The 12,020-nt window shown below is 42.2% G+C and overlaps 1 protein-coding gene and 1 long non-coding RNA gene across 2 annotated transcripts in view; one reads left to right on the top strand and one right to left on the bottom strand.

Moving 5' to 3' along the window:
* Positions 1 to 12,020, top strand: part of LOC106600699 (transient receptor potential cation channel subfamily M member 4) — an 86,815-nt gene that overhangs the window by 57,975 nt on the left and 16,820 nt on the right. Inside the window, exons 17-18 of the mRNA XM_014192261.2 lie at positions 3,640 to 3,753; positions 3,833 to 4,112. Of these exons, the coding sequence (XP_014047736.2) occupies positions 3,640 to 3,753; positions 3,833 to 4,112 (394 nt within the window). The remainder of the gene's footprint in view (positions 1 to 3,639; positions 3,754 to 3,832; positions 4,113 to 12,020) is intronic.
* Positions 1,881 to 8,328, bottom strand: LOC123741881 (uncharacterized). The gene is made up of 2 exons (XR_006769399.1): positions 8,204 to 8,328; positions 1,881 to 4,093 (listed from the first exon to the last, which is right to left on the bottom strand). It is a non-coding gene; the product is annotated as an uncharacterized lncRNA (long non-coding RNA).

A 12,020-nucleotide genomic window follows, 5' to 3' on the forward strand; every position in this document is an offset into this window, starting at 1 on the left:
AACTCACTGTTCCTAGGCCGTCATTGTAAATAACAATTTGTTCTTAACTGACTTGCCTAGTTAAATAAAGGTTAATAAAAATTAAAAAATATATAAAAAATACTATAGTATACTACAGTTATATCTGCAAAAGCGCTACAGTCAAAGGCCGAGATCGGAAAAATGTGAGTTCAAGACCATGATAGTAATTGTGTCAAATGTCACCATAATAACAGTTCAAAATGTCCAGTATTTATGTGTTCATACACAATATATACAAAATGATGTCGACACCCCTTCAAATTAGTGGAGTCGGCTAGTTCAGCCACATCCGTTCCTGACAGGTTTATAAAATCAAGCACAGCCATGCAATCTCCATAGACAAACATTAGCAGTAGAATGGCCTTACTGAAGAGCTCAGTGACTTTCAACGTGGCACCGTCATAGGATGCCACCTTTCCAACAAGTCAGTTCGTCAGATTTATGCCCTGCTAGAGCTGCCCCGGTCAACTGTAAGAGTTGTTATTGTGAAGTGCAAACATCTATGAGGAACAATGGCTCAGCCATGAAGTGGTAGGCCACACAAGATCACAGAACGGGACCGCCGAGTGCTGAAGCGGAGGAGAAATAATGGTCTGGGGCTTTTTTCACTGTTTGAGCTAGGCCACTTAGTTCCAGTGAAGGAAAATCTTAACGCTACAGCATACAATGACATTCTAGACTATTCTGTGCTTCCAACTTTGTGACAACAGTTTGGGGAAGGGACTTTCCTGTTTCAGCATGACAATGCCCCCGTGCACAAAGCGAGGTCCATACAGAAATGGTTTGTCGAGATCGGTGTGGAAGAACTTGATTGGCTTGCACAGAGCCATGACCTCAACCCCATTTAACACCTTTGGGATGAATTGGAATGCAGACTGCGAGCTAGGCCTAATCGCCTAACATCAATGGCCGACCTCACTAATGCTCTTATGGCTGAATGGAAGCAAGTACCTGCAGCATTGTTCCATCTAGCCTTCCCAGAAGAGTGGAGGCTGTTATAGCAGCAAAGGGGAAACCAACTCCATGTTAATGCCCTTCATTTTGGAATGAGATGTTCGACGAGCAGGTGTCCACATACTATTGGTCATGTAGTGTATTTACATTTACATTTAAGTCATTTAGCAGACGCTCTTATCCAGAGCGACTTACAAATTGGTGCATTCACCTTATGATATCCAGTGGAACAACCACTTTACAATAGTGCATCTAAATCTTTTAAGGGGGGGGGGGGTAGAAGGATTACTTTATCCTATCCTAGGTATTCCTTAAAGAGGTGGGGTTTCAGGTGTCTCCGGAAGGTGGTGATTGATTCCGCTGTCCTGGCGTCGTGAGGGAGCTTGTTCCACCATTGGGGTGTCAGAGCAGCGAACAGTTTTGACTGGGCTGAGCGGGAACTGTGCTTCCTCAGAGGTAGGGGGGCCAGCAGGCCAGAGGTGGATGAGCGCAGTGCCCTTGTTTGGGTGTAGGGCCTGATCATATTTGACCGAGAACCTCGATTCGATCTTATGTCGCAAAATTAGAAAGTGTTTATTTTTTTACATTGGATAAAAGTATAGACTCAGAGCTAAAAAATTGTATATCATACACTGCAGTTGAGGAATTCTGCTTTGAAAGTTGATAAACTTGTAACCTCACTTTTGAGAAAATGGTCCTTGAATGTTTGGTACACCTACTGGAGAGCTCTTTGTCTAAACCTATTCAGCATCTTTCACACCTTCTTAAGCCTTAGCCCCATCCATCTCATTAAGGATTCACATATGAGGCCATGTGATAAACAGAGTGAGTAAGGTAGTGTAGTAAACAACCAAAGATTTCAAGACTAAAAGTGATGAAAGTAGTAGACTGCAATAAGGAAAAACTCCAGGTAAAAATACACTTTATCTAGTCCTTGGCCTATATCCTAATCTGAATTTGGTGCAGGTCATTTTGTTCTTCATATTACCATCTCTGGTAAACACACACTATATAAAATAAAATGTACGTTTTTTTTGTCACATGCACAGGATACAGAAGGTGTAAATGGTCAAGTGAAATGGTTACTTATTAGATGATGCTTACCCAGACACACTTGTCTAAATTATAACCACCCCTCAGCCACATCTAGCTAAGTGGAGTGGTCACTTTTGTCAAGATCTAGACGTGTACACGTTATTGTCTAGAAATGTACACATGTTCATGAAATACAATAGATGGCCGTAGTCACCCCCAGACACACCTGGCTAACTTGATGGGTCATGTAATCATCTGGCGAAGTAGAGTCTTTTGTTTAGATTTGTAGCTAGCTAGCTAAACAACAAACCACAATCCCAATCCGTACTACTAGTAATACAAACAGATTGTCATAGCTAGCCACCATGCATGAAATGCTGTAGTATGAATCTGCAGGTAGCTAAAGCTAACCAACTAGGTTTCATGTTAGCTAGCTAACATTAGGCTATAACTAGCAATGCAAATGGATTTCTGAGATACTAATAATATTACTACACAGATCATGCACATAACATTATCTAGCGAGAGAGCAAGCTAACGTTTGCTAGCTATCAACCAGTATGCTTTAACTTGTAATGAAAACGACTTTGACAAAATTAGAAACGTATAACATCTGAAAGTGTATCTAGACTCTTACCCATGTACTGTACATGGATAAATGCTTCACTGCAGACTGGAACCCCTTTTCAGTAAGAAGTCTTGTGTAATTTCCGTTTTGTTTGTAGAGCTTGTTTGGGCTGTGTTGTGTTAAGTCACTCCGGTTTACACTGACCATGTGCAGAAAGTAGTCCATCACAACTTTTTCCCACTGATCCTTGTCGATAGCGCCTACTAAATTCAGGGCAGCAATGTTGTTGAGAGCAGGAGCAACACTTTTGCAGTTCTCTATGGCTAACGTTATATCTTTAAAAAAATCAGCGGAACTAGGATTATCTACACATAATGAGCAGCTCATGTTATAGTCTGATGCATGCTACATGTCAGAGCAATCTGAACTCATCTCTCGGCATGTCCAGCCCATCCATTATCTCAGCCAATCATGGCTAGCGGGAAGGTTCCTGCCTTTTTCTGTGGCTAAACCAATTAGGCTCATAGTTTTACAATTGTATTCGTATTTACAGATGACATACAAGTTTGTTATTAAGGCACATGAAAGTTCACTTGTTCCAGAAGGCATTTTCATCAACAACCAAACAAATAATACGTTCAAATGCCTCTCCTCTGTAGTAGATGCAAGACATATGCCTAGCGTCCTGAAACGGGTCACATATGTATATTTTGTGTATAATGTGTATATTTGTGTTGTATTGTGCTGGGCACATTTGAAAAAGAGACCTAGGTCTCAATATGTCTTCCCTGGTAAAATAAAGGTAAAAAAATAAATAAACTTTTCCTTCACCACCTATCTTACAATATCGTTCAAATCTTCAATTTGCAATGCTGACTTATTTTCATCTTTGCTTCCCTTTCACTACAGGCTATCTTCTCTCTATCGTTCACATTTTTTATACATGGAGCGTTCCTTATTCTCCTCATATGGGGTGAATTTGAGAAATTAGAAGCTGGTGGTGAAACTGTCTTGTCAGTCTCTAATTTATTTATCAATCTCTGTCTCTCTCTCTCTCTCAGGGAACATGAGGAAGAGGTGGGGTCGGAGGAGGAGGAGGTACCTCATGGTCGAGACACAGAGAGTCTGGACGGAAGAGATGCCACTATGCTCTCCCTCGCCGACATCACGCAAACGTAAACACACGCACGCACACACACACATACTCATCCATGCACACACACTAAGTAATTATTCCCGTTCTTATCCTTTCAGGGAAGAGGATGTCGAGGAATATGCTGCTCTAAGGGCCAATCTGAAAAGTGCCCCCTCCTCCAATCCCAAGAAGCCCTTCATACTGCTGCGCTGGAGGGAGTTCTGGTTTGCGCCCGTCACCTCGTTCCTAGGCAACGTGCTGATGTACTTCATGTTCCTCATCCTGTTTGCTTATATCCTATTGTTGGACTTCAAGCCCCCGCCGCCTCACGGCCCGTCCACCTTAGAGTTTGTTCTCTACTTCTGGGTCTTCACCATGGTCTGTGAGGAGATTCGACAGGTAGGACGCATCACATGTAAACAAAAACACGTGAACACACACTCAAATACACACAGACAAGTACAGAAAATGTACAGGCAAGAACCTATACAGTCACCTCTAAATGTATTGGCACCAGTGATAAAGATGAGCAAAATAAATAATAGAAATACCAAGATATATTGGATGGTCAAAACATTTAAAAAATCTATTCTTTTATACTAATACAATTTATCAGAACATTTTATTTTGTTTAATAATCTAAAACGGATAGGAGTCAAAATTATTAAAATTATACAAAATGTGTTTACATTTACATTATATTTTAGTCATTTAGCAGACACTCTTATCCAGAGCGACTTACAGAGGCAATTAGGGTTGCTCAAGGGCACCTCAGCAGGTTTTCACCTAGTCGGCTCGGGGATTCGAATCAGCCCAACGCTCTTAACCACTAGGTTACTTGCTGCTCTTCTAATTAATAAGGTAGTAATTAATAGGTAGCAATAGGTAGTAATCGATATTAATAGATAGTAATAATGTATAGTAATTAAGTAGTAATAGATCGTAATTCTACTTTTTTAAGTTAATCTCATTTTAAGGAAATGTATAGTGGCCTTTTGAAGACTTTCTGTTTCACTAGGCTATAAAAATTAGGTAACACGCATGTAAAATCATTTTGTCATTCATCACCATGGCAAAGAACTCACAAATGAAAAAATACATGGTTGTTGACTTTCTTAAATTAGGCAATGGGTACAAGAAACTACTGAAAAAATTATATACTACTTACCACTACTAGGGCAACAATTAAGAAGTTTAAAACCACTGGAACAGTGGTTAACTTGCCTGGTAGAGGACCCAAGTGTATCTTTTCCCCACGCACAGTGAGGACGATGTTCAGCACGTAAAGAAAAGTCCAAGGGCCACCGTTGGAGAATTACAGAACTTGGTCGCATATCGTGAAGGTTGCCATAAAAAAGCCTTTATTAACAGCAACCAACAAATGTAAACACATGGAAAAGGGAAAGGGGATACGTAGTCACTGAATGCATTCAACCGAAAAATTTTAACCACCGAAAGCCACCAGGTTATCTACAGCTGACTTCTTGTTAAACCATCAATATAGGCTAAAATCACCTCAAAGCTGATCTCAATTGCAACCAGCATTGGCCACCGATATGCCTGCTCCCTAACGCGGATGTCGGGTTATCTTTTAGTCCTAATTGCAACCAACATTTTAAGACAATTTCCCCCTCTGGTGGGTATTATCATCGGAACAATTTTGATCCTGCAATTTTATCTGACTAAAGGTAATTGATCTATTTGACTATCATTCCGTACAACTGAAATAAAGTATATCCTTGCTTACCACGGAAAATCTACTGTGGCAATTTACCGGACACCTTGTATGAATGCAAAATGACATATCGTTCATATATTAGCGAGAAATAATAATAATAATACAAAAAAGGTTAAAAAAGGTAAATTACACACCTTTATTTAACTAGGCAAGTCAGTTAACAACAAATTCTTATTTACAATGACAGCCTACCCTGGCCAAACCCAGACGACGCTGGGCCAATTGTGTGCCGCCCTATGGGACTCCCAATCACGGCCGGTTGTGATATAGCCTGGATATATATAACGAGACTGTTAAAGGAGCATAGTGCTGTGCACCAGAACGCTTATTGATGCATGTTCATTCTTGCATATTGAAATGGGGAGGATTGGGAAACGTAGATATTATTGTGATGGCCTATGAAATATGGCTGAAGTGAATTCTACCACTGCAGCAGTAGAGGCTGGTGGGAGGAGCTATTGTAGGATGGGCTCATTGTAATAGCTGGAATGGAATTAATGGAACGGTATCAAAAATATGGAAACCACATGTTTGACTCTGTTTCATTTATTCCATTCCAGCCATTACAATGAGCCAGTCCTCCTATAGCGCCTCCCACCAGCCTCCTCTGAACTGCAGTTATCATTGTCAATGTGGGTGACATGGAGCTATTGGACGGGCCTTAGCAGGAAAGGCCTTGGAGGAGAAAGTTTCCCAAACTGCAGCATATTAAGACGTGTCCAAATGGATTTCAAATGCATCCCCAGACCCAGAGAAACCTGATGAATGCACTGATGAGAAGGATGATGTTAAACTTACTGACAGTGTGTCCCAAACGTCCAGCCGCAAGTCTAACAGGAGTTCACGGTCAGGTTTATCCTCCACATCCTCAGCCTGAATTCAAGCTGAAAGAGCAGCAGTAGTAACAAAGGCTGCTGCTTTCAAGTTAAAACACCATATAGAGCAGGGATGGGCAACTGGCAGCCATTTTGTAGGCCCACGGATCAATTTCCCCCGCAAAAATAAGTTAGGGTCTCAACTTACTGTTGAGGGTTAGAGTAGTAGAGTACGAAATTTGATTGTGCATCAGCAGTTTTTCTCTTCGGTCAGTCACTGATAGTCACTCAATTAGCCCATGTCAACAAACATTTTTTAGAAGGTAAATTAATCTCCTTGGCCAGATATCTAAACTTGTAGTAACAATGGTCAAATTACCGACCGGGGGCCCGATCATCAGAAAAAAACTCCACCATATGGCTAAATGTGTAGAATTGCAGGAAATTAGATGTACAACGGCAAATTTTTCAGTCTGCCCCATGACAAACATTTTTGAATTTAAGGTTGTGACGGTAGGCCTACACATATTCATTCTGAACAGTTTGGTACGGGACCTCGGTTCGGTCCACACTATGAACCCAAATAAATACATTATAAAATGAAAACACTAGGACTATAAGCTATGCCTACGATGTGTTGTATGCCTCTTGAGTAAACCTGAGCTGAAAAAAAATGTCAGGCTATTCTGTTAAAACAACTACAGCCTATGCACACATTATAATCAACATTCAAATCTTAATTGGCGCATTTGTGAGGCGCAACCGGGAATTAGTTCTGTACGATGCCGAGTGGTGGGGTCGGTAAACCAGGAGGATTCTCCATTGTTGTGTTTGTTGATTAACTTTTACAACACAAAATAACGAAGCGGGATGCAGGAGTACCATTTCAATATGTTTACGGCCGGTGTAGGTCGTCATTGTAAATAATAATTTGTTCTTAACTGACTTGCCTAGTTAAATAAAGGTTACAATCAAAATATCTATATTATATATATATATATATATATATATATATATATATATAGTGTAACGACCCTGGGTTTATAAGCGCGGAAATCGACTCTGCCGCTTGAGCATGCTTTTGCGGCACAGTCGATAGCGCGCCGGACCGGCATTGATAGTACTGAGCTTCTGTTGTGCATTCTGGACATTTTGTGTTGCGGAGTACAGCAGAGACAGAGTAGGGCTTTAGTCCCACCTATCTGATTAAGGATTCACGTGATGCCATGTGCTAAACGGAGTGAGAAGTTTAGTAAACAACCAAAGATTTCAAGACTAAAAGTGGTAAAAGTAGTAGTCTACAATAAGGAAAAACTCCAGGTAAAAATACACTTTACCTAATCCTTAGCCTATATCCTAATCTGACTTTGATGCAGGTCATGTTGTTCTTCACATTACCGTGTCTGGTAAACACACACTATATCAAATAAAATCTAATTTGGGTCATGTGAAGGAAATGCTATAACCACTCCCCAGCCACATCTAGCTAAGTGGATGGGTCACTATTGTCTAGACATGTGCACATATTCATGACATACAATAGATGACCATAATTGCCCCCGGATACACCTGGCTAACTTGATGGGTCACGTAATCATCTGATGAAGTGGAGTCTTTTGTTTAGACATCTAGCTAGCTATCTGAACAATGAACCTGCGTAATCCCAACTCATACTACTACCAATACAAATATTGTCGTAGCTGTAGTATGAATCTGCAGGTAGCTAAAGCTAACAACTGGGTTATAACTAGCAATGCAACTGGATTTCTGAATCCAATAATATTACTACACAGATCATACACGTACTGTTACGTTAGCAAGCAAGCCAGCAATCTAACGTTCGCTAGCTAGCTAACAGTATGTGCTAACTTACAATGAAAATGACTTTCTGACAAAATTTTAAACGTATAATATCTGAAATGTAGCTAGACTCTTACCCGTATACACGGATGAACGCTTCATGTCAGACTGGAACCATTTAACTTCGTTTTGTTTGTAGCTACATCTTGGTTGGCCAGCGATGTGTCAAGTCACTCCGGTTCACACTGACCGTTGCGTGTGCAGAAAAGTGTATGTGACCAATACAAATGTTTAGCGGATGTTATTGTGGGTGTCGCGAAATGCTTGTGTTTCTAGCTCCAACAGTGCAGTAATATATAACAAGTAATATCTAACAATTTCACAACAATACAAACATTACACACATCTCAAGTAAAGGAATGGAATTAAGAATATATCAATATTTGGACGAGCAATGTCGGAGCAGCATAGACTAAAATACAGTAGAATATAATAGAATACAGTATATACAGTCGTGGCCAAAAGTTTTGAGAATGACACAAATATTAATTTTCACAAAGTTTGCTGCTTCAGTGTCTTTAGATATTTTTGTCAGATGTTACTATGGAATACTGAAGTATAATTACAAGCATTTCATAAGTGTCAAAGGCTTTTATTGACAATTACATGAAGTTGCAAAGAGTCAATATTTTCAGTGTTGACCCATCTTTTTCAAGACCTCCGCAATCCACCCTGGCATGCTGTCAATTAACTTCTGGGCCACATCCTGACTGATGGCAGCCCATTCTTGCATAATCAATGCTTGGAGTTTGTCAGAATTTGTGGGTTTTTGTTTGTTCAACCGCCTCTTGAGGATTGACCACAAATTCTCAAATGGGATTAAGGTCTGGGGAGTTTCCTGGTCATGGACAGAAAATATTGATGTTTTGTTCCCCGAGCCACTCAGTTATCACTTTTGCCTTATGGCAAGGTGCTCCATCATGTGGGAAAAGGCATTGTTCGTCACCAAACTGTTCCTGGATGGTTGGGAGAAGTTGCTCTCGGAGGATGTGTTGGTACCATTCTTTATTCATGGAGGTGTTCTTAGGCAAAATTGTGAGTGAGCCCACTCCCTTGTCTGAGAAGCAACCCCACACATGAAAGGTCTCAGGATGCTTTACTGATGGTAGCGCTCACCTTGTCTTCTCCGGACAAGCTTTTTTCCGGATGCCCCAAACAATCGGGATTCATCAGAGAAAATGACTTTACCCCAGTCCTCAGCAGTCCAATCCCTGTAACTTTTGCAGAATATCAGTCTGGCCCTGATGTTTTTCCTGGAGAGAAGTAGCTTCTTTGCTGTCCTTCTTGACACCAGGCCATCCTCCAAAAGTCTTCGCCTCACTGTGCGTGCAGATGCACTCACACATGCCTGCTGCCATTCCTGAGCAAGCTCTGTACTGGTGGTGCCCCGATCCCGCAGCTGAATCAACTTTAAGAGACGGTCCTGGCGCTTGCTGGACTTTCTTGGGCGCCCTGAAGCCTTCTTCACAACAATTGAACAGCTCTCCTTGAAGTTCATGATCTGATAAATGGTTGATTTAGGTGCAATCTTGCTGGCAGCAATATCCTTGCCTGTGAAGCCATTTTTGCGTAAAGCAATGATGACGGCACGTGTTTCCTTGCAGGTAAACATGATTGACAGAGGAAGAACAATGATTCCAAGCACCACCCTCCTTTTGAAGCTTCCAGTCTGTTATTCGAACTCAATCAGCATGACAGAGATCTCCTGCCTTGTCCTCGTCAACACTCACACCTGTGTTAATGAGAGAATCACTGACATGATGTCAGCTGGTCCTCTTGTGGCAGGGCTGAAATGCAGTGGAAATGTTTTTGGGGGGATTCAGTTCATTTGCATGGCAAAGAGGGACTTTGCAATTAATTTCAATTAATCTGATCACTCTTCATAACATTCTGGAGTATATGCAAATTGCCATCATAAAAACTGAGGCAGCAGACTTTGTGAAAATTAATATTTGTGTCATTCTCAAAACTTTTGGCCACGACTGTACATATGAGATGAGTAATGCAAAATATGTAAACATTATTAGTGACTAGTGTTCCATTATTAAAGTGGCCTGTGATTCCAAGTCTATGTATATAGGGCAGCAGCCTCTAATGTGCTAGTGATGGCTATTTAACAGTCTGATGGCTGTTTTTCAGTCTCTCGGTCCCATCTTTGATGCACCTGTACTGACCTCACCTTCTGGAAAATCTTGGGGTGAACAGGCAGTGGCTCGGGTGGTTGTTGTCCTTGATGATCTTTTTGGCCTTCCTGTGACATCGGGTGCTGTAGGTGTATTGGAAGGAAGATAGTTTGCCCCCGGTGATGCGTTGGTCAGACCGCACCACCCTCTGGAGAGCCTTGTGGTTGCGGGTGGTGCAGTTGCCGTACCAGGCGGTGATACAGCCCAACAGGATGCTCTCAATTGTGCATCTGTAGAAGTCTGTGAGGGTTTTAGGTGCTAAGCCAAATGTCTTCAGCCTCCTGAGGTTGAAGAGGCGCTGTTTCGCCTTCTTCACCACACTGTCTGTGTGGGTGGAGCATTTCAGTTTGTCCGTGATGTGTACACTGAGGAACTTGAAGCTTTCCACCTTCTCCACTGCGGTCCTGTTGATGTGGATAGGGGGGTGCTCCATCTGCTGTTTCCTGAAGTCCACGATCAGCCTATTTGTTTTGTTGATGTTGAGTGAGAGGTTATTTTCCTGGCACCACACTCCCAGGGCCCTCACCTAGTCCCTGTAGGCTGTCTCGTCATTGTTGGTAATCAGGCCTACTGCTGTTGTGTTGTCTGCAAACTTGATGATTGAGTTGGAGGTGTGCGTGGCCACGCAGTCATTGGTGAACAGGGAGTACAGGAGGGGGCTGAGCACGCACCCTTGTGGGGCCACTATGTTGTGGATCAGCGAAATGGAGGTGTTGTTTTCTACCTTCACCACCTGGGGGCAGCCTGTCAGGGAGTCCAGGACCCTGCTGCACAGGGCGGGTTTCAGATCCAGGGCCCCGAGCTTATTGATGTACTTTGAGGGTATTTTGGTGTTGAATGCTGAGCTATAGTCAATGCCCAGCATTCTTACATAGGTATTCCTCTTGTGCAGATGGGATACGGCAGTATGCAATGCGATGGCGATTGCATCGTCTGTGGATCTATTGGGGGGCGGTAAGCAAATTGAAGTGGGTCTAGGTAGAGGTGATATGATCCTTGACTAGTTTCTCAAAGCACTTCATGATGACAGAAGTGAGTGCTATTGGGCAATAGTCATTTAGTTCAGTTACCTTTGCTTTCTTGGGTACAGGAACAATGGTGGACATCTTTGAAGCATGAGGGGACAGCAGACTGCAATAGGGAGAGATTGAATATGTCCATAAATACTCCATCCAGCTAGTCTGCACATGCTCTGAGGACTCCGCTGGGGATGCCTCTGGGCCGGAAGCCCTGCTTGGGTTAACACGCTTAAATGTCTTACTCACGTCAGCCACGGAGTAAGACACGGAGTAAGACATTTCTGTAAGGAAAACCTTGCCCTGAGCTCATCAACTTTATTATCCAGAGACTGAACATTAGCGAGTAATATACTCGGAAACGGTGTGTGGTGTGTGGGCCTCCTGAGTCGGACTAGGAGTCCTCTCCCAATACATCTTGGATCAGCCTCTGGAATCAGTTCAATTGCCCTGGGGGTTGCGAACAAAGGATCCAATTCGGGAAAGTCGTATTCCTGATCGTAATGCTGGTAATGCTGGCTAGTTACCGCCGCTCTGATATCCAAAAGTAATTTCCCGGTTGTATGTAATAACACCAAAACATTTCTGGGCTAGTAATGTAAGAAATACATTAAAAAATAAAATACTGCAGTGGCTTAGGAGCTAGAAGCATGGCTGCCCTATCTGTCGGCACCATCTCAACGCCATCTTAACTG

Source organism: Salmo salar, chromosome ssa03 (assembly GCF_905237065.1).
Source record: "Salmo salar chromosome ssa03, Ssal_v3.1, whole genome shotgun sequence".
NCBI lineage: Eukaryota > Metazoa > Chordata > Actinopteri > Salmoniformes > Salmonidae > Salmo > Salmo salar.